This window comes from Heterocephalus glaber, unplaced genomic scaffold (assembly GCF_053883595.1).
Source record: "Heterocephalus glaber isolate CG9 unplaced genomic scaffold, H.glaber_assembly_v1.0 deba00001429, whole genome shotgun sequence".
Classification (NCBI taxonomy): Eukaryota; Metazoa; Chordata; class Mammalia; order Rodentia; family Bathyergidae; genus Heterocephalus; species Heterocephalus glaber.
Genome location: NW_028258294.1, coordinates 9664199 through 9685183, shown reverse-complemented (window position 1 = coordinate 9685183; position 20985 = coordinate 9664199). Strand labels below are relative to the sequence as shown.

The 20985-nt window shown below is 32.4% G+C and overlaps 1 protein-coding gene across 2 annotated transcripts in view; it reads left to right on the top strand.

Moving 5' to 3' along the window:
• Nucleotides 1-20985, top strand: part of Slc36a4 (solute carrier family 36 member 4) — a 39448-nt gene that overhangs the window by 4128 nt on the left and 14335 nt on the right. Inside the window, exons 2-9 of one of the 2 annotated variants that reach the window (XM_004838021.4) lie at nt 144-267; nt 1112-1202; nt 2405-2493; nt 4005-4100; nt 5975-6059; nt 11456-11683; nt 17336-17434; nt 20307-20476. In XM_004838021.4, the coding sequence (XP_004838078.1) occupies nt 144-267; nt 1112-1202; nt 2405-2493; nt 4005-4100; nt 5975-6059; nt 11456-11683; nt 17336-17434; nt 20307-20476 (982 nt within the window). Of the gene's footprint in view, nt 1-143; nt 268-1111; nt 1203-2404; nt 2494-4004; nt 4101-5974; nt 6060-11455; nt 11684-17335; nt 17435-20306; nt 20477-20985 lie in introns of those variants that run through there. The other variant, XM_021252545.2, reaches the window with a different exon arrangement.

Sequence of the window (20985 nt, the reverse complement as noted above, 5' to 3'; positions counted from 1 at the left end):
GAATTAAGATAGCTAAGTTATTCAGGGTAGAGTTAGCAAAGATAGCTAAACTGGCATATCCTATATGGTAAATTCATTTACACAGCTTTTTTTTCCCTGATTATAAAAACAATATTGAAGGACTTTGTTTTTCTTCTTTACAGATATGGATGTAATGAGGCCCTTGATAAATGAGCAGAATTTTGATGGGTCATCTGATGAAGAACATGAGGCAGAGCTTCTGCCTGTTCAGAAGCATTACCAACTTGATGACCAAGAGGGTATTTCGTAAGTGTTGAGGATTATGTTTGTTTTCTTTTCTTTCAGTATATTTCCTGTAATCTTCTACAGGCAAGGCATTTTATGTCATACTTTAGAAAATAAAAAGATGAATAAGATATAGTCCCTACCTTCCAGGAGTTTATAGTTTATTTGCAAGAAAGAAATACACTTACATAACAAAGCATTGTACAGGAACTATTACAGTGATAATACATATTAATTGCTGTGGATCCTGAAAGAAGTTAAGATCTGATTGAGAGGAATAGGAATGTTAAGAGAAATGGCTTCTGAAATGATTAGAAACTAGACATATGATATGTAGTAAACATGTTTTGCAGAGTGAGCAGAATAAAAGTTGTAAGAAAACAGTGGAATATTTAATTTTTTAATTTTGACTTTACATGTTCTTACTCTAATAGTAATTTAGTGATTAAGCAAAGTAACATATCTGATCAACAAAAATTATAAACTGAAAAAATACTTTAGCAAACATTTTTTTTCCCTAAGTTTGAATTTTGTTTTCCTTCTCCTAGTTTTAATTTACTTTGTTTTGGTCAAGACCTCTTTCATTGCTTCCTAGAAAGTATTCTTAGGTTAACTCCTTAGGGAACTTGAAAAATCCATTTCTTTTTTTAAAATCACTGCTGTGTGAAAAGGCACTTTCACTTAAATATCTCATTTAATCTCTACAATGCCTATAGCCCTTTTAAGTAGCAAAGATAGGACTTAAACCAAGTGTAATGGTAGAATGGAAATATTATTTGGTTGCTGCCTACAATAATTTTTAGTTCCCTTGTAATAGTAAAATCATGGTCTAAAATATTTAATTCTTACAACTTTTACTTTTCAGATTTGTGCAAACTCTTATGCATCTTCTTAAGGGAAATATTGGAACCGGCCTGTTAGGACTTCCATTGGCAATAAAAAATGCAGGCATAGTGGTAAGACTTGCAAAAATTACTATAAGCCAAAATATAACCTCTTCAAATATAACTTGGTTGAGTGACATTTAGATGATCACTTACCTGTTGTATTGATAAAATTATGTGAAATATTATAAATATCTCCTAGTAGACCAGTATTCTAGTATAACAAAACATGAGAATTACTATTTTCATTTCTACTTAATTACATATTTGTAATATTTAACCACCAACAATGAAAACCCAGATCTTACATAGTATTTGATTTTTTTCAATTTTGATTATGTCTTACTTGATTTTAAGCAATGTACTCATAGTAACAAATATATTTAAGAGAAGATTTTTTTGTATTTTTTAAGACTCAGATTATTAGTTTTTTTAGACTCAGAATGAGATATGCAGTTTTCAGGTTGAAAAAGATAGTTAAGATACGGAGTAAACATCTTCTAAAAACAAACATTTAAAACATTATTAGAGATAGTTATTATAATCATAGAGAGCCTTGATGGGGAGAATTCCTTCATAACACGACAAAATTATATTTAACTTTATAAAATAGATTAGCTTTGGAAAAAATAGCTTTAACTTTCACCTTTCTCTGAGTTTTATTGTTTTGCCTGATGTAATTTAGGATAATTAAAAATTTCTGATTATAAAAGTAAGCTTTGGTAAAAGTTTGGTTGTAACTCAGTAATCCAGGCATTGCTTTAATTACAGTAAATAAATATTTGAAATTTTAAATGTACCACTTTTTAAAATAATTATTTTCTAAGCATAGTTTCTGATACTATAAATAAGTTCTCAAGCATTCTGTAGAATTAGATGGACTAAATCCTAGTTCAAGATTGTGCTTTTTACTCTTTTAGGTAATGATGTATAATTATAAGTAATTATGATGGTAGGACACTAAATAGAGACCTGCAGTCATATGCTAAATATAATGTTCTACTCTATCCTACTATGCTGCTTATTTATGATCTATATCCATAGATTTAAGTAGCCAATTTGATAACATAGAATCATACCTGGTTGTCTTAAACACTATTTGATATAGCTTCTACATCATATTTATTAATTTTCCCTTATTCAGATGACCATTTAATCATTTTGTCCAACAAATTTTTTTCAGTGTAAATTAATAGTAAGTGGACTCATTGCTTATACAGTTACTTATTTTTTTTAAACTTAAATATTTAATACATAAATTTTCTTTTTCTCAGCTTGGACCAATCAGCCTTGTGTTTATAGGAATTATTTCTGTTCACTGTATGCACATATTGGTACGTTGCAGTCACTTTCTATGTCAGAGGTAAATGTGGATTTGTTAAGTCTTTATTTTAAAGCTGTGTATTTACTTAGAGTATCATAGTATTAAATTTATATTGTGCTTTGGAACATGAGTTGTAGTTCTTTAATTTGTTATATAGACAAATCCAGGATAATGAATATGAAAAAGGGTATCATTTCATATTATTTAAATGTGATTAGACTCTGTTTATCCTCATCCTTGTGTATCCTTAGGGAATTGGTTTCAGGATTCTTATAGATATCAAAATCTGCAAAAGCTCAAGTCTTTCATGTAAAATGACATGGTATTTGCATGTATCTTCTGCAATCCTCTGATATACTTTGAATCATATGTATTTATTTGAAATATCTAATTCAATGTAAATGCTGTACAAATAGTTGTTATACTTTATTGTTTAGGGAATAACGACAAGAAAAAAGTCTCTACATACTTAGCACAGATGCATTTTTTCATGTATTTTCCATATGTGGTTGGTTAAATCCATGAATGAGGAACTTGTGGCTGTAGATCGCTGACTGTGTACCAAAGGTACCATATGAGTAGAATAGAATGGGCTCTTTCTTTCTTTTTTCTTTTTTTGGTGTTTTGAGACAGGGTCTCACTGTGTAGTCCAGGTTGGCCTTGAATATGTGGCCATTCTCCTGCCTCAGCCTCCCAAGTCCTGGGATTACAGGCATGCATCACCATGACCAGCTAATGGGTTTTTTAAATTTAGTATAAATGGGAAAAATCAGGGAAGATGAAGAGGAAATGGAGATCCAACTTCTAGTAATAATCCAAGATCTTCTATTACTAATAATTTGGTTTTGGGTATAGTACTTTCACTGTTCTTTAATGATGTGTGGGTTTGTAGATATTCAATAAATAATGTATTACTTTTTCTTTAGTTTTTGACCATGAAGTGCTTTTACTATACCATAAACCAACATTTTAATGAAGAAATTTAATATTTCCTATTTTAGTAGACTAGTCTTGACTCTTGATAGTAAATGTTCTTAAAGTTGGGTAAATCACTTATGATATTTAAATAACAATATCCCCTTGAAAAAAGTGGAAAAGAGAGGAATTAAATGGAGGAATGATACCTGTCTCATAGAGCTACATTGAATATTAAATGTGATACTTTATTTGAAAGTATATTGTAGAGCCCCATATAGATGTAATATTAAATAATTCTAAAAATGGAATAATTTAGATGTGAACAATTTAATTGATGATTTTAGGTATTTGATCAGCAAAGTACAAATGTTAGATGCTTTGAATTCTATATTTTGATAAATTTGACAAAGTAAATCAAAATTAATAGGCTGGTGAAAAGGACAGATATAGTTTTAAAATTTCACGAGGCATGTTTAGTAAGTATATAGATCTTCAAATTTTGGAAACGAATCTGTTAACATATAGCCTGTATCTATTAATTAACATTTATTTAATGTTCTTTTCAGGGAATGATTTTATGGACCAACTTAACATTTTTCTTTTTCTGATGTATGTATGTCATTAAATTACAGGTTTAAAAAGTCAACATTAGGATATAGTGACACTGTAAGTTTTGCTATGGAAGTAAGTCCTTGGAGTTGTCTTCAGAAGCAAGCAGCATGGGGACGGTTAAGTACTTTCTGTTTCTAATATCTAGTTGTAGAAATTATATTACTTTTAAGTATTTTGATCTGATAAGACACATAAATAATGATATGATAAGATAGTGATAAATAATAGTTTAGTAAGATAATGGTATGAGAGAATCAAACAGATAACTGTTAGAGTTAGATTTAGGTTCAAACTTCAGCTGTCTCAGTTTTCTCTTTCACTGTGGAGCTCAAATTATTCATCAGTTTGGTTTAGATTTCTCATTATGAAATGAACTAATAATACTTCAAATGAGTATTATAGTAAATTAAATAAAATTACACTTATAAAGCACATGACCAATCAGTGACGTAGTGTCATGTTCAGTAAAAAGAATAAGAAAAATAAATAAAAGAATAAGAAAAGTGTTGCAACTTTATTACTGTATTTTAAATAAAGTTGTGGTATTTTAGCTCCATGCTCATTAGAGATCTAAGGTCTTTATGTCTTTTAGTGCAGGCTTAATTTATTGCTTTGTTATTTAGATGTAACTGTCTCATTAGTGGACCTGTTGAAGTTAAGCCTGATGAACACAGGAATAGAAAAATAAGTATAAGCAATCAAGAAAGTGCTAACTATGATACAGATGATGTGTGCAGTGGGAATTAGAAGAAAAAAAAGGACGGTGTTAGCGTAGTAGTTTATAGTTAAAGATGGCCTTACTGGGAATTTTCAGAAATTTAAATTTATTTATGAAGGGCTCAGAGTTCCTGATGAACAGAGTAGAAAGAAGGAAATAGAATCTAACAAACTCTGTAGGGGCCTAATCCCAGACCCTATTGCATAGACTCTATTTTTCTTTTGCCCAGACTGCAGGCAACTTTGTCTGCTTGCTCTGTAAAGAATGGCTTTTGAACAGAAGTGACTAGAATGATTGGTGGTGGGACATGGAAAGAGGAATGAAAAGATATTAAGGAAATACTTAAAATGCCAACATGTAACTCATTAGATAAAAGAAAGTTGAATTCATTTTAGAGTAGTAAGATAATTTACAAACAAGATCCCAACCATGGAGAATGGTAGTAATAGCAAGAATGAAAAGAGGCAGAACCCTTCCAGTTTCAAAAGGGAAGAGGGTCTATAGATTTTGAAGACCCATGTTATTGACACTTATGGTCAAACAACTCTATAATGAATTAGAAAGTGCGTGCTAAAGTACTCACTCATTGTTTCCATACCTAAACACAGAAGCATAGGATGTATATTAACAACATGTAGGCAAATATGTAACTTGTATGTACTGCCATATTCAAATAATGTCACTTTGATGTGTCCGGTGATATTTATTACCTATTTTTCACCATTTTATGTAGCTGAAATTTTCTTGAGCATCTCACTAAAAAATAATTAGAGAGAAAAGCTACTGAAGAGATCTCTTGTGGCATGATTTAGGGCCATTGCCCTAATCCTCTGTCATTCTGTATTATTAGTAGGGAATATGCTCTTCATATTTGAAAATAACATGAAACTGGAATGGGCTGGAAAATACACTGGGTTGATCTGAAAAATATATTGAGAGATAGTAAAGATGGGATCAATTTAAATGAAATATTTTTCACAAAGTCTTATAAGCAGATATCCTTAAACTGTTTAATTTCAGAAAAAGGTAATGATGTAAAAGTCTTGGTCTTTTAACTTAATGGAGCATTATTTTGCTCTATAATAATTCTAGTGACATACTGATCATAAATGCATAATCTTTATAGGAGATAAAATTTCTAAATATTTTTATTTAAAGAAGTAAAAAATAATAAATTATACTATAAGATGTTTTAAAACATTTAAAAGAAATGAAATATGTTGATATTTCACCAGCTTTTATTGATACTTATTTGTGAATATTTCCCTTCAGGACTGTGGTTGACTTTTTTCTGGTGATAACGCAGTTGGGATTCTGCAGTGTTTATATTGTTTTCTTAGCTGAAAATGTGAAACAAGTGAGTATTTTTATCCAGTTAGTAAAGTCATTTTCTTCTAATGCCCTGTGATGTACAGCATCATATTTCTTATGTGAAAGCCATTATTGAATATGAAAATATATTCCTCTTGTAATGATCTTGTACAGGTTTGCCATACTCTTCTCTTTTGCAAGTTTGATTTCTGCTATTACTGTCTTGTCATAATATCTGTAATGCCTGTTCTTGCAGCTCTGCACATGACATCTTATGTTTTTGTTACTTCAAATTTAGATCTCAAAAGCATATTCATAGATAATTTGGAAGCATGTTCTTTACATTGATGTTTTACATATGTATATATGTATGTATGCATACATGTATTTTTTTTGGTTGCTTTTGTTTGTTTTGTTTTGTTTGGTACTGGGGATCGAACTCAGGACCTTGTGCTTGTGAGGCAGGTGGTGGAACCACTGAGCTAAATCCCTGGCAACATGGTTTATTTATATGTGGTTTTAACCAGTAGCCTAAAAATGAGGTTAAAAAAGTGAGCATTCATTGCTAAAATTCAACAATTATTCCATTGTTAAAATGATATTGTTTTAAAATGTGTAGTTTTTTGTAATTTTTCCATATTATGAAGGTTTGCTTTTGAAGAAATGATTTGAAGCCTTGGTTTAGAAATCAGTCTGTTAGAACAAACATACAAATGCCTGCAATAAAAATTTCTATCAAAACAAAACCAAGGGTCATTTCTTTATGATTGATATTAGTGTTTCTTTGTTAGCCCTTGCTTTTCTTTAATCATTATTTTAGTCAATAACATTAATTATCCAAATGTATATAGTGCAGTAAGCATTATACATAGTACAACATAGAATTGTCTTGTAGGTATTTTAATGCAAAATTATGATAAATACATGTTTTCTAAAGAACTTTATATATAAATCTATATTTCACTCTCTTTTCTAAATATAAAGCATGTTTTATTTTTTATTAATACCAAGAATTGGCAAATACTTTCTATAACGGATCATAAAATAGGTATTTCCTGCTTTGCGGACCATATGGTCTCTGTTGCAACTGTTATCTCAGCCATAGACAATAACATGTAAGCAAATAAATATGATTGTATTCCAGTAAATTTTTATTTTTAAAAATACGTGTTAGGTTGTCTGCAGGCTACAGTTCTCTAACTCATGATTTAGCCACCCCTGTATATTACTACTTTTTGAGTTACAAGTTTAGATTTTCAATGTTGAAAGAGCTCGTCACACTCTATAGAAATAAGGGGATTCTCTCACAGGGTTTCAGTTAATAATTAGAGCTTGGATTTCATGATCAGTGTTTTGTCCAGTGTGCCATATCTTATCCTCTATAAAAGTTGTGTTTGTATCTGGCAAATCCAAACTTAGCTTTAGTGTTAACTGCTCTGGAAGCCTTCCTCAACTGTCCCTTAATTTCTTTATCTCTTGCTAGAATTTATTGATGTTTTTCTCCTACTTTCTATAACATTTGTAAAAATAGCCTGGATTACTATATTCAAGCTAGTTTACAAGTTAATTTTCATCAGTATATTGCAAGTCTGATGAGGTAAAGGACCATTATATCTGTTGTGTTCACCACTGTAAACTAGCTTCTAAGAGTGCCTGGTTTATAGGGACCTAATATGGTTATTGGATTGAAAGATAAGTAAACTCACTAGACTCAGAGGGATTTGTTTTTTGTTTTTCATCTCTGTTTCTTAGATCTACTGTGTAACTGGTTTATTGAAAAAGTGTTCAGTAAAGCTTTTTTGACTGAGTTTAATTCTTCTGTTTGATTTTCCCCATTTTTGGTATCTTTCCTGCTTTCCTTGCTCCCATTTTTATTCACACATCTTTCTCACCAGTTTTTTTTTGTCAACTCTTTCCTTTTAGCCTGTATATGATTAGTTTATCTTGGTTTCTCACTTTCATTGTATTTCTTTTCAAATCTTATAAAAGGAATAGTGTCAAGAGATGAGTGTTGTGATTGCTGATAGTTTTAGCTGGTAGGTACTCATTTCCATCTGAAAGTTCCAATAAATTATATAATTTCTCAGCCTCATTTTAGTTTTATTTTTCCAAATAACTGACTTCCAAACTATTTATTTCTCCTTTCTTTCTCCAGATACTTACAAATTATTAAGTTCTCATGAAATTAATTTTCTGAAAGAAAAATCTGTAATTCACTTTTGTTCCTTTACAGATGTTCCCTCAAACATGTTGTCATTGTAGAATAACAAGCAAAAGACTTTAGTGAAAGCACATAGAGATGAGAGATGTGGAGTAGATAGAAAAGCACAACAGTTAACAGTTCTGTTTACACTCTTGCTTATCAAAATAAAGTGTGAGTGCTTTCATTAGCATTACTTCTTCCAGGTGGTGTTCCTTAGATTTTACAAGTATTTAACTCTAAATTGCATATTCCTAGGAGTCCTAATCCATTTTGCGGCTATTTATGGTCAAGAACTGATAAGACCTATCATCTTACCAGTCATTGAATAGAATATGACGGAAAAATACCTTCCTAGGACTGTGTATCATGGTAGTAACTCATCTTTCCTAATATCTTCTAAGAGAATTACCAACAAGCTCTATAAGAATCTAGAAATGCTCATAATGCTTTATAATTTTATATTTATAAGCTGTGACATATTTCATTTAATCTTTACCATCATTCTGTAAAGTAAGTAATATGCTCATTTCATAAAGCAGTTTCACAAAACATGGTAATGTATCCTAACTCATGTAGAATTAGGCTGAAAGCTAGGTCTCTCTGTCACAGTTACCACCCAATTTTTTAATTATTCATTATTGAGCAGGATATGGTCTAGTTGTATGTGTGTGTGATATAAAGAGTAGAAAAAGTAGAGAAAATAAATGTCTAAAAGCTTTGAATAACTTTCTTCTATGAAACAGTATAAGCTTCTTTTAAAGTTGAATAGAAAAGTTTAATTCATTTGCAAATATCCCAAAAGCTGAAGTAGAAAAAGTGACTTTCTGGGAGGTAGAGTATGCCCACTATAGATAGAGTATGAAAGTCTTTTGGAGACATAACAAGCAACATGGAAAAAGATGCTTGGTCAGGCTTTAAGAAATAGTTGAAAGCAATGATAAAACACATCACAGAAACAGTAACAAAATTTTCCCTTTTTCCTCATAGACTTATTATGAGGCTCAGCTGATAAAATGTTTGTACAAGCTTTTATAAAATATGAAACAGTATTCAAATATAGGGAATTATGACTTCAATTCTGCATTTAGCTTTACTGAAGAACATAATCTGCCCTTGGGAATTTTAACCATTAAATTACTGAGTCATTGAAAAATCAGTAAGTAGTGGATTTTGGTAAATTTGAGCTCTAAATGGAAACAACTGAATTTAGTAATTTTATTTTATAATATTTATTCCAGTGTTTTACATTTTGGTAAACATGTGAGACCATAGGAAGTCCTATTAGATAGCCCATCTCTGTCTCTAGAGGGCACCAAAGGACTCAAATGTTTACCTGAATCTTGCTCTAGGTATGTATCTGCATTTTTCTTTTACTGTATTTTTTAGTCCTGAGAATTTTTATAGCCATCTTTCTGTCAGAGAATGCAAAAATATTAGATATTTGTGATAGAATTAATTTTGAATTCCTAATGACCCAATTCAAACAGCACTTTAAAAACTTGTTTATATAACTGCTTTTCTTTTGCCAGGAATTCTTGCCAGAGCTCAAGTTTGATTAATACCTAATCTGAGAAAATTGAGTCAACAATGAAATATCTTCTTAGAAGACATGATATAAATTATCAATTTTGCCTCAACTTCAAATTATAGAAATTACAAAGTTTTGATGGCCAGTTACAAGATAATGGTGTACTATGCATTTCTTAAATGGTGCATGGTATAACCTGAGAGTTTATTAGTCCATTATGAGTTAATAAATTGTCAATATATTTTAAAAATTTAGTAAATTCCCTACACCATTTAAGATGATTTATATATTTCTAGTGAAAATAACATTGCTTATTATGGATTATTAGTGAAAAATTAAAGCAACATTTGGATTACTAACAACATCAGGATTTGTTTTAAAGTCCATCTTGTTGTCTACTCAATATTTACTACATTCAGAGAAAGGTCAGAGTGGAGGCCAGATGGCTTTTTGGGCAGAACACCCCACTCTGGGTTGCAGTATTTTGGTGAGGTTAACATGGAGTTCTTACAAGTTTCAGGCCTGAAGTTTGAATCTTAGAACCACTACTCACTGGTTCTATATTATGTATATATTTATCCCTCCTCTAAGCCTTAGTTTCCTTAGGTTTAAGTTGAAATTAATACTATAACCCGCTTTGGAGAGCCATTTGGAGGAGTAAGTGGGATTTATTATATAAAGCAGGTAGTTCAGTATCTGGTCCATAGAAAGTGCTAAAAAATCACCACTGTTGCAAGTATAGGATCTGTTAAGAGTGCTGTGTGTTTGGAGACTTGGTAATACAGTGTATTCATGGAAGGTACAGTGTTTGGGAGCAAACATGTCTTCATTGGTATTTAAATTATAGAACGACTTGCCTGGACCGTAAATTTTTATGATTGTTTCTGAAGTTGTCAATAATTTTGTTTCTATTTTAGTAAGCTGGATTGTATTATTAATTGAATCAGACAGTTTTTAATATATGGAACCTAAATAATTATAACTTGAAATTTGAAAAATTGGGTTATGAAAGTAGATGAATAAGTTTTAAGGCAAAGTTCATTTATCTTGTAGAAGTTTCTGCTGTAGTGAAATTACCTACTGAGTAACATAAGGTTAGGCCTCAACTTAGATGGTTCTTAGTAATTATTAATAAGGAAGGTAATTTATGAACAGTTGTTTTATATAAATTTTTAATTAGGCTATGATTTTTAGTATATGTGCTGCCGAAGCAAGCACAGGTTATGGATTTTTAAATTTAACCTTTTCTACTGTACATTTCTGAGAGGTGCATAGTGGTTATTTCCTACACTGAAGAAAGTAAGCTGGAGTAGAATAACCAGTAGCCATTCTAAGTAAGTGTGCTTTCAGTTTTGATGATCTCAGAAATAGATCTTTGAGGTATTTTTAGGGATTATGAGCATGACAGTCACAAAACTTCAAAATAAATTAGTAACCTATCATAATTTTCTGTTGAATTTTATTTTCACAGTACAGTAAAAAAATTATCTTGCAAAGAACATTATCTACCTTAGTTATCCTTATACTTGACATATATGCTTCTAGGAAACCAGAGTATTTTGAAAAAATGTCAACATACTATTATCAAGCATGTCATAAGAATTTATCATAGAATGTATAGAGTATAATTTTCTTAGTATCATCTCTTTGCTGATTATAAATTGATGGATTTTTCCCCCTCCTTCTTTCTTCCCCTGTTAATTCTACATAGATTCATGAAGGATTCCTGGAGAGTAAAGTATTTGTTTCAAATAGTACCAATTCATCAAATCCATGCGAGAGAAGAAGTGTTGACCTAAGGATATATATGCTTTGCTTTCTTCCATTTATAATTCTTTTGGTCTTCATTCGTGAGCTAAAGAATCTATTTGTACTTTCATTCCTTGCCAATGTTTCCATGGCTGTCAGTCTTGTGATAATTTATCAATACGTTGTTAGGGTAAGTATGTTTTAAACTAAATGTCATGTATTTCCTCTATAAGTAAAACTTTTTTTACTTTGGAGGTGAAAGAATGATATATAAAGATCTCTTTTACATATATGACACATGGAAGATAAACAGTAAACTTTGGCTTCTTTTGGGGAGATGTTTAATTAGAAAAATGTGTGACACAGAAATGACAAGGATAGGCTTTATAGTCAGGTCTCATTTTGAATCTTGCAAAATATGTCTCTGGGCTTTGTGACATTGCTTCATAAATGGTAGTACCTATCAGAGTTCCTGTGAGGTTTAGATTTGTCCTCTTAGTATAGTGTCTCACAAGAAACTCATTATGCATATTGTTTTATTTCTTTAAAATTTGTTAGCTACATGGGATGGATGTGTATATAATTCTGTAATTTTCTTTTACTTTTAAACCTTTATTTGCTGCCACTACTTTAATCTACTGTTACCACACAAGTCTATAACTCTTTTATCTGAAGTATATGAAATAACCCAAACTGATTTCATTGTCCGTATTCTGGAGATTTTTTTTTTGTTTTTAGTTCTTTTATTGATACATTTTAGGTATACAGTTCATTTACATTTATCATTGGGTGTTTATACCTGTACATGATATATCTTGGTTCTTATTTTTTCCCCATTACCTGTGCGCCCTTCACCCCCTCCACCCTTCCCTATTTACATAGATTTCAATTCCATTTTTTTTCTTTTCTCATAGTTTTTCCTTTCCCTCTTTTCCTTTCCCCTTCCCCTCCCTTCACTCCTTCATCTTTGGACCTTTTTTCCTATTTCAAATGATCAATTATTCATTTTAATCATTTTAACCCTTGTTTACACTATCAGTTTCTCACACTAGAGAAACTATTTGGTATTTACACATGTGTGTCCTATTTATTTCACTTAAGAGTATGGCCTAGATGTGCATCCATTTAGCTATAAATGACTCTAGTTTTTCATCCTTTATGGCTGAGTAGTACTCCATTTTATGAAAAAACCACATTTTCTTTATCCAGCTTCCAGTTGATGAGCACTTGGGCTGCTTCCAAGCTTTAGCTGCTACAAACTGTGCTGCTATAAACTTGGGTGCACATATATCACTGTGGTATGATTCTTTTAATTCTTTTGAGAAGACACCCAGCAGGGGAATAGCTGGGTCAAATGGGACCTCTAGTCTTAGTGCTTTGAGGTATCTCCATACTGACTTCCACAGTGGTTGCACCAGTCTACACTCCCACCAGTAATGGAGAAGGGTTCCTTTCTCCCCACAACCCCTCCAGCATTTGTTATTTGTTGATTTCTTGATAGGAGCCATTCTTTCTGGGGTGAGGTGGAATCTCAGTGTTGTTTTCATCTGCATCTCTTGAATGATGAGTGATGTTGAATGTTTTTTCACATATTTGTTTGCTGCTTTTACTTCTTTGTCTGAGAAATGTCTGTTCATTTCCGATGCCCATTTTTTGAATTGGGCCTTTGAATTTGGGGGGTCTGATTTTTTTCAATTCTTTATATATTCTAGATAGTAATCCGTTGTCTGAGGTACAGCTGCTAAAATTTTTTTCCCATATTGTAGGTTGTCTGTAAGCTCTGTTGGTGGTTTCTTTTGCAGTGCGGAAGTTTTTTAATAAGATGAGATCCCAGTTGTTGATTCTTTCTGCTAGTTCCTGTGCTGCTGAGGTTTTGTTCATGAAGCCTTTTGCTATGCCAATGTCTTCAAGAGTTCTACCTAACTTATCTTCCAGCAAGTTTAGTGTTTCTGTCTTAATATTTATATCTTTAATCCACTTCGATCTTAGTTTAGTGCATGGTCATAGGTATGGGTCTAGTTTTAAGCTTTGGCAGGTTGAGATCCAGTTTTTCCAACACCATTTATTAAATAGGCTATCTTTCCTCCAATGATGGTGGTTGGCTCCTTTGTCAAAGATGAGGTGGCTGAGCATGTCTGGAGTTGTTTCTGAATCTTCTGATCTATTCCACTGATCCTCAGGTCTGTTCCTTTGCCAGCCCCATGCTGATTTTATCACAGTAGCTTTGTAGTATAGTTTCAAATTGGGGATTGTGATACTTCTAGCCATGTCTCTGTTGCTTAGAATTGCTTTAGCTATACTAGGTCTCTTATAGTTCCAAATGAATTTTTGGATTGTTTTCCCTAGTTCTGTGAAGTATGTTGTTGGAATTTCAATTGGCATTGCATTGAATCTATATAGTAATTTTGGAAGTATGGCCATTTTCACTATATTGGTTCTTCCTACCCAGGAGCAAGGGATGTCTTTCCATTTCCTTGAATCCTCTTCGATCTCTTTTTTCAGAGTGCTGTTGTTTTCAGGGTAGAGGTCTTTTGCTTCCTTTGTTAGATTGATTCCTAGATATTTCATTTTTTGGATGCTATTGTAAAAGGAATTGTTTCCCTAATTTCTCTCTCAGTGAGTCTGTTATTTGTGTATAAGAAGGCTATTGTTTTTTGAGTGTTGACCTTGTATCCAGCTACTATCTGTCAAACAAAATCGGAATACACATTCTTTTTGGCTACACATGGGTCATTCTCCAGAATAGACCACATGCTAGCTCATAGGACATGTTCAAGTAAATGAGAAAGAACTGAATTTACCCGCTGTATATCATCGACTGTAGTGCAATAAAATTGGAGATCAATGACATAAGAAACCGCAAAACCCCAACAAACACATGGAAACTGAATAATATCCTCTTGAACAAGCAATGGGTCACAGCAGTAATTAAAGAAGAAATTAAACAGTTTCTGCAAGTAAATGAAAATGCCAGTACAACATACAGGAATCTATGGGACACAATGAAAGCAGTTCTACGTGGGAAATTCATAGCAGTGAATGCCCATATTACAAAAACAGAGAAAACTCAGATAAATAACCTAATGCAGAACCTCAAGCTCCTAGAAAAAGAAGAGCATAACAAATCCAAAGCTCGTACAAGAGAGGAAATTATAAAGATCAGAGCAGAAATCAATGCAATGGAGACTAAGAGAACAATACAAAAAAATCAATGAATCAAAGAGTTGGTTTTTTGAAAGAATAAATAAAATCAATAAACCTTTAGCCAAACTTATCAAAAAAGGAAAGAAAAGGAACAAATCCATGCAATTAAGAATGAAAAAGGTGAAGTCACAACAGATCCAACCGAAATCCAGAGGATCATCAATACCTACTTCGAGAACCTATAGTCCAATAAAATAGAAAACACATAAGAAATGGGCAGATTCCTAGATACATATGAATTGCCAGTTAAATGAAGAAGATGTAGAAATTCTAAACACCCCAATTACAATGAGTGAAATTGAAAATGTAATAAAATATTTACCAACAAAGAAAAGCCCAGGTCTGGATGGCTTCACTGCTGAATTTTACAAGTCATTTAAAGAAGAACTATCTCCATTACTCTTTAAACTCATCAAGGAAATCGAAAGGGAAGCAATACTTCCACATTCATTCCTGGAAGCAAGTGTTCCTTTGATTCCAAAACCAGGGAAAGACCCAACCCAAAAAGAGAACTACAGGCCAATCTCCCTAATGAACATAGATGCAAAAATCCTCAACAAGATACTAGCAAACAGAATACAGAGGGTCATCAAGAAGATCATACACCCTGACCAAGTCGAATTTCTCCCAGGGATGCAAGGATGGTTCAACATTCGTAAATCAATAAATGTAATACACTATATTAACAGAGTCAAGGACAAAAACCATATGATTATCTCAATAGATGCAGAAAAAGCATTTGACAAAATCCAACACCCATTCATGATAAAAACACTACAGAAAATTGGAATAGAAGGTCTTTGTCTTAACCTGATTAAGCCTATCTATGAAAAACCAACAGCCAACATCATACTAAATGGTCAAAAACTGAAAACTTTCATGCTAAAATCAGGAACAAGACAAGGATGCCCACTATCACCACTCCTGTTCAATATAATTCTGGAAACATTAGCCACAGCAATTAGAAAAGAGAAAGAAATAAAAGGAATAAAGATAGGAAAAGAAGAAGTTAAACTGTCATTATTTGCTGTTGTTGTTGTTTTTGAGACAGGGTCTTGCTATGTAGTTCAGGCTGGCCTTGAGCTCACTGTGTAGCCAAGAAGGCCTTGAACTCGTGGCAATCCTCCTGCCTCTGTTTCCCAAGTGCTGGGATTACAGGCGTGCACTTCCACACCTGGCCATACTGTGGAGATTAACCCAGTTACTTCAAAAATATCTCTTAGGATTTAGGTTTCTGTATGACACACACACACACACACGCATGCACACGCACACACAGAGGTTTTTTGTTTGTTTGTTTTTGTTTTTTTGCTGAGTAGCTGTATTTCTTTCACCTTTCAGGAGGCCAGTAACCTAAATACGATTGAGAATCCCCATTTTCCCCTGATCTAATCTAACTTATATATTGCTTCCAAGGTAATTATTGTAAAGCCTTCATTAACATTTCATCATAGACTCTTACTGTGGGTCTGTGTTTTGGATTGCCCCCTCTCTGAATTCCCAAACCTATATTCTTTCTCATAGCACAAAAGAATGTAAGGAGATAGACAAGACGATCACATGAGGGTTTCTGGAGTTCATAACCCCTTGGTTGAACATGTAAGCCTTAGTGGAGTAGAAAAGATAATTCCCTAAGTAGAGGGGACAGCATGAGCTGATGCATGGAGAAGTCAGGTAGTTGCTTGCTTGCCTTGAATATCAGTTTAGTAGTGTCAGATGATCCAAAGTCTTGAATACTCTTTTCATTTTGACTCTCACCTCTGCTTTTAGTCATATATCACCTTTATATCAAACGTTCTACTTGTGCTTTGGATGTTCCAGACATCTCTGTTCCCCAAATTAGCCATGTGCTTTCATACTTAATTCCTTTGTTCATTTTCTTTCCTTGGCCTTGAATTTTACTTCCAGTTACCTGACGCAGGAAATACAGCATGGTGAGAAAGTAGGGACCAGACTTGGGGTATATGGAAAAAATGGTCATTGTAGGATCAGAAATCTTAATAAGATGTGCTGTTTGTGAGTTTTTCCAGATTATAACAATTGAATCTGAGGCTATGAGTGAGGGCCAGGTATAATCAAAGCCAAAGTCAGGTTATAAATAGTAACGGCAATAACAAGTCTCAGGTCAGAGAGTAAACACTCAGACCAGAAAAGGCTTGTACTAGAGAGCAGCACAGTTGTAAAATAGAAAGCCAAGGTGGGGAACCGTAAGTATCTTAGAAAATTAAAGGAGAAATGACAATGAGGGCAGAATGAATTTCTTTTAAGCGCCAACAGCGGTGTTTGATAACTCCTTATATAGCTCTCAACTCAGACTTGAGTGTGCTCATATATTTCCCATTAAGCAGGAGCCATACCCAGTGTGCACAGCCTGATACTTGCAGGTGGACACAGGTAATCAGGAGCATTTCATTTAATAAAATGTATGAGCAGGAGGGAAACAGTTGCTTTGGCAATTAAATTCTAACAGCTTAGCTCTGTTTAATATAAGATGCTTAAAGTGTTTATTGAAAAAAATATTCACTTCTATAACCCACATGTGCTGTTGTGAAGCTCAGAAGAGTGTGATTTTGCTGCTTTATTTTAAATCCTTTAAAATAAATAAAGATGTGCTGTCTTATTTTTTTCTTTTTTGCAGAACATGCCAGATCCCCACAACCTTCCAATAGTGGCTGGTTGGAAAAAATACCCACTTTTTTTTGGTACTGCAGTATTTGCCTTTGAAGGCATAGGAGTGGTAAGAATTAGATTTTACTATTATATTTAAAATCTAAAGTCAACAAAGATTGATATAGTCAAACTATATAAAATATAAATTTTTTGGCTCAATTTTCTTTATTACTAAAAACATGATTTCTAGTTTGGTATGATAGATTTGAAATGTAGTTTAGTTCTCCCACTGTGAGATTAATCTCAGACGTATCACTTAGACTCTCTTAGTTCTTTTTCTTCCCTTTTAAAATAAGGAAATTAGAATAGATTATTTTTAACATTTTATTATGGAAAGTTTCAAACCTATACAATATATAGAGAATGATATAATGAATTCCTATGTAACTATCACCAAGTTTTAAAAATTTATCTCATGGACAGTTTTACTTCTAACACACGTAGTCAAACACATGTCAAACATTGTACTTTATAGACTAGATTATTTGAATGGAATTGAAATAGTTACAAAGTTATTACAGAAAAATCAATATAAATTCTCCCTCTATATTTGTACATACCATATTAGAGAAACAGTATTATCAAAAAAGTAATGCCAAGAGATATAAGCATCTTGAAGATTTTAAGATCATAAATATTTTCATTCAGTATGCTTCCAGTTTATTTATAGACTAGAATTTGTAGACCTGGAAAAATAGACTATCGCTCTCTATCCCGTTTGCTTATGTTTCAGAGCCTGTTTGGTATGGAAACAAAACAATTGTAAACATCTACTTACATGGGCCCCAGACAAAATAGGTCTAAAAGACAGCTTTATACTATTTTACTTGGGTTTTTGCTCTCTGAATTATGTTTTAGAGAATCTTACAGCTCCTCTTATTACTATTGCAGACATAACTACAGGTTTTAATTTGTCTTTAACTAGTGAGTTCCAGTGTCTAGTTAATTATTAACACATTTCCATTTAAGTGTTGTTTCTCTAACATCTCAAACTCATTAATTCAAAAGTCTGACTTATAGTTTCTCATCTAAAACCAACTTCATTTTTATTTTCCTTTGTCTTTTAGTTTTACTTTCAGTTGCTTGAAATGTTGGAGTAATTCTTTATACTCTGTCCTTGGTTCCCCATTCCAAACAGTAATTCAGACATGTTGATTATTCTTTCATATTTCTTAAGTCTATTCCATAAAAGAGATGATAGTTAAATACCAGTGATGCTGTGTGATACAGAAGAAGCCTTGAGAGAGGTTAATTTTCTCCCTTTTCTCCTTTTCTAGCTGCATTGACACAATTCCTGACTATAGCTCTGTGTTTCAGGTCTGGATGATCTGAACAGCCACACTATCCTCTGCTTTATTCTGTTACTAATATATGGTCAAACCCTCCAAAGATTACCCTTAAAAACTTGTGTTTTTCACTTAGCCTTTTTGTTTTCTTTAGAAGTTCTTTTTTATACACAATAGAAATAATCATATAATCTTAATTAAAATTGACAGTACACATAAGTGAGTAGATAAAGTAAAGTTGTAGATGTGTGTACACATGGGTTAGTATACATGTTTGTATTTCCTAGCTCTGTCTCCTGAGAGGGCCCACAAACAGTGATACTCTAGTAGCAACAAGCACACCTAGCACTCAAGACTTATTTTGTGAATACCGTTCTCCAGCAAAAGAACCAAAGTTCTCTTGAGAAAAATGGCAGACTTTAAGGTTAAAGGAAAGAAATTCAAAATGAGTCTGGAACACATTGTAGTACCAGAAAGTAAACACTCAAAAACAAGCATGGAAGCATGTCATAGGTACACAGGAGTTGTCCTGTTAGAATTCACAATGGCAGGCTGCAGCAATATGAATAGAAAATGAATGAATGAGTAATTAGTTATAACTTAAAGTAGAAAACAAATTAAGTCCATGCTAATATAAATAAATGATTAATCAAATAAATACATGGGCAGAATCCCAAATAATTTATGTTGTGACTCCTCCCTTCAGGAAATATAATTAATTAGTCCTTAGTCCTTAGTCTGTAGAGGCATGCTTTTAGCAAAAAAGTATGGTGAAGGGGAAGAAAAGTAACTGTACAGCAGAAAAATCTGGCAAAATACCTCAACCAAACTATCAAAATGAATGTTACCAATCATAAATCACAATGATAACATATATGATGAAAAGGGTACTTCCCTTTTGTGGTATCCTCCTCTAAAACTAATAACCCCAGTCAAAAATAGCATTAGAAAAATGCAAATAGAGAGATATTATGCAAAATAGTTCAACAATACTGCTAAAAATATTAAGATAATGAACAATGAAAGACTGAGAAACAGTCACAGACTAGAGGAAACTAAGCAAGGTGACAGAATGCCATGTGGCATTCTGGATGGGACCCTGGAAAGGAAAAGAAGCATTAATGGAAAAGCAAATGAAATGCAGATGAACTTTGGAGTTTAGTTAATCCATCAGTGTTGGTTCACAATTGTAACAAATGTACTAGGGCAGTGTAAAATGTTAACTGTAAAGGAAACTAGGTCAGGAGTACATAGACACTCTGTGTTATCTTTGCAACTTTTCTGTAAATCTAAATTTATTGGAAAATAAACATCTACTTTAAAAAACAGGTTTGGTTGCCAGGATCTGATGTTTAAATCTTTTTAAAAATTTAAAAATGTAGGCCTGGGGATTTAGCTCAGTGGTGCTGCCACCTTCCTCACAAGCACAAGGTCCTGAGATCTATCCCTGGTATCAAAAAAAAAAAAAAGAATTAAAAAATGTAAAAAGCATAGCACATATAAAAACACTTAAAAATTATTGTGTTGCTTTAAGGAAAAAATAGTTTGCATATATACTATAAAAAGACCAAATTATATAGATGAGACACTATGTTATTTTGAAATACTTTTGTCATGTTCCATTTAAAAAAAGAATTTATATTCTTTTCTTAGGTCCTTCCATTGGAAAACCAAATGAAAGAATCAAAACGCTTTCCGCAAGCATTGAATATTGGCATGGGAATTGTCACAGCTTTGTATGTAACACTGGCTACTTTAGGATATATGTGCTTTCGTGATGAAATAAAAGGCAGCATAACTTTAAATCTTCCCCAGGATGTATGGTAAGTGTGCATGAGTTTATTAATCTTAGTTTAGTTTTATAGGTATTATTTATCACCAGTATTTGATGATAGAGCTATGGTTTTAGATTTATATTTAAAATTTTTTACTGTGATTTCTTTGTGTATTCTAGAACTTTTTCAAAATTCTCAGAGGAGACCATCTATGAACTTGTGGATAAAATATTGTTCCAACTTCAGTTTAAATATAGGAGCAAAATATGGATTCTTTCAATATAGACATACTTTAATAAAAGTATTAATACCCATCCTTGCTTACAAAAAACCAAATACTCTGGGTTCTTGATAAAATATCCCATGTAGTCCTCACTGTTTTACTAGTCAATTTTATATTGTATGTACCTTAAATCCTTTTAGATGTTGGTCATTGCAGGGAAAAGAATAAAAGCATCACAAATCTTGAAAATCTCTGATAAATTGAATCTATATATTGACTAAAAAATGAATTATTAAAAATATTTTTGCCCTTTACAAAGATACTGATTTTTTTG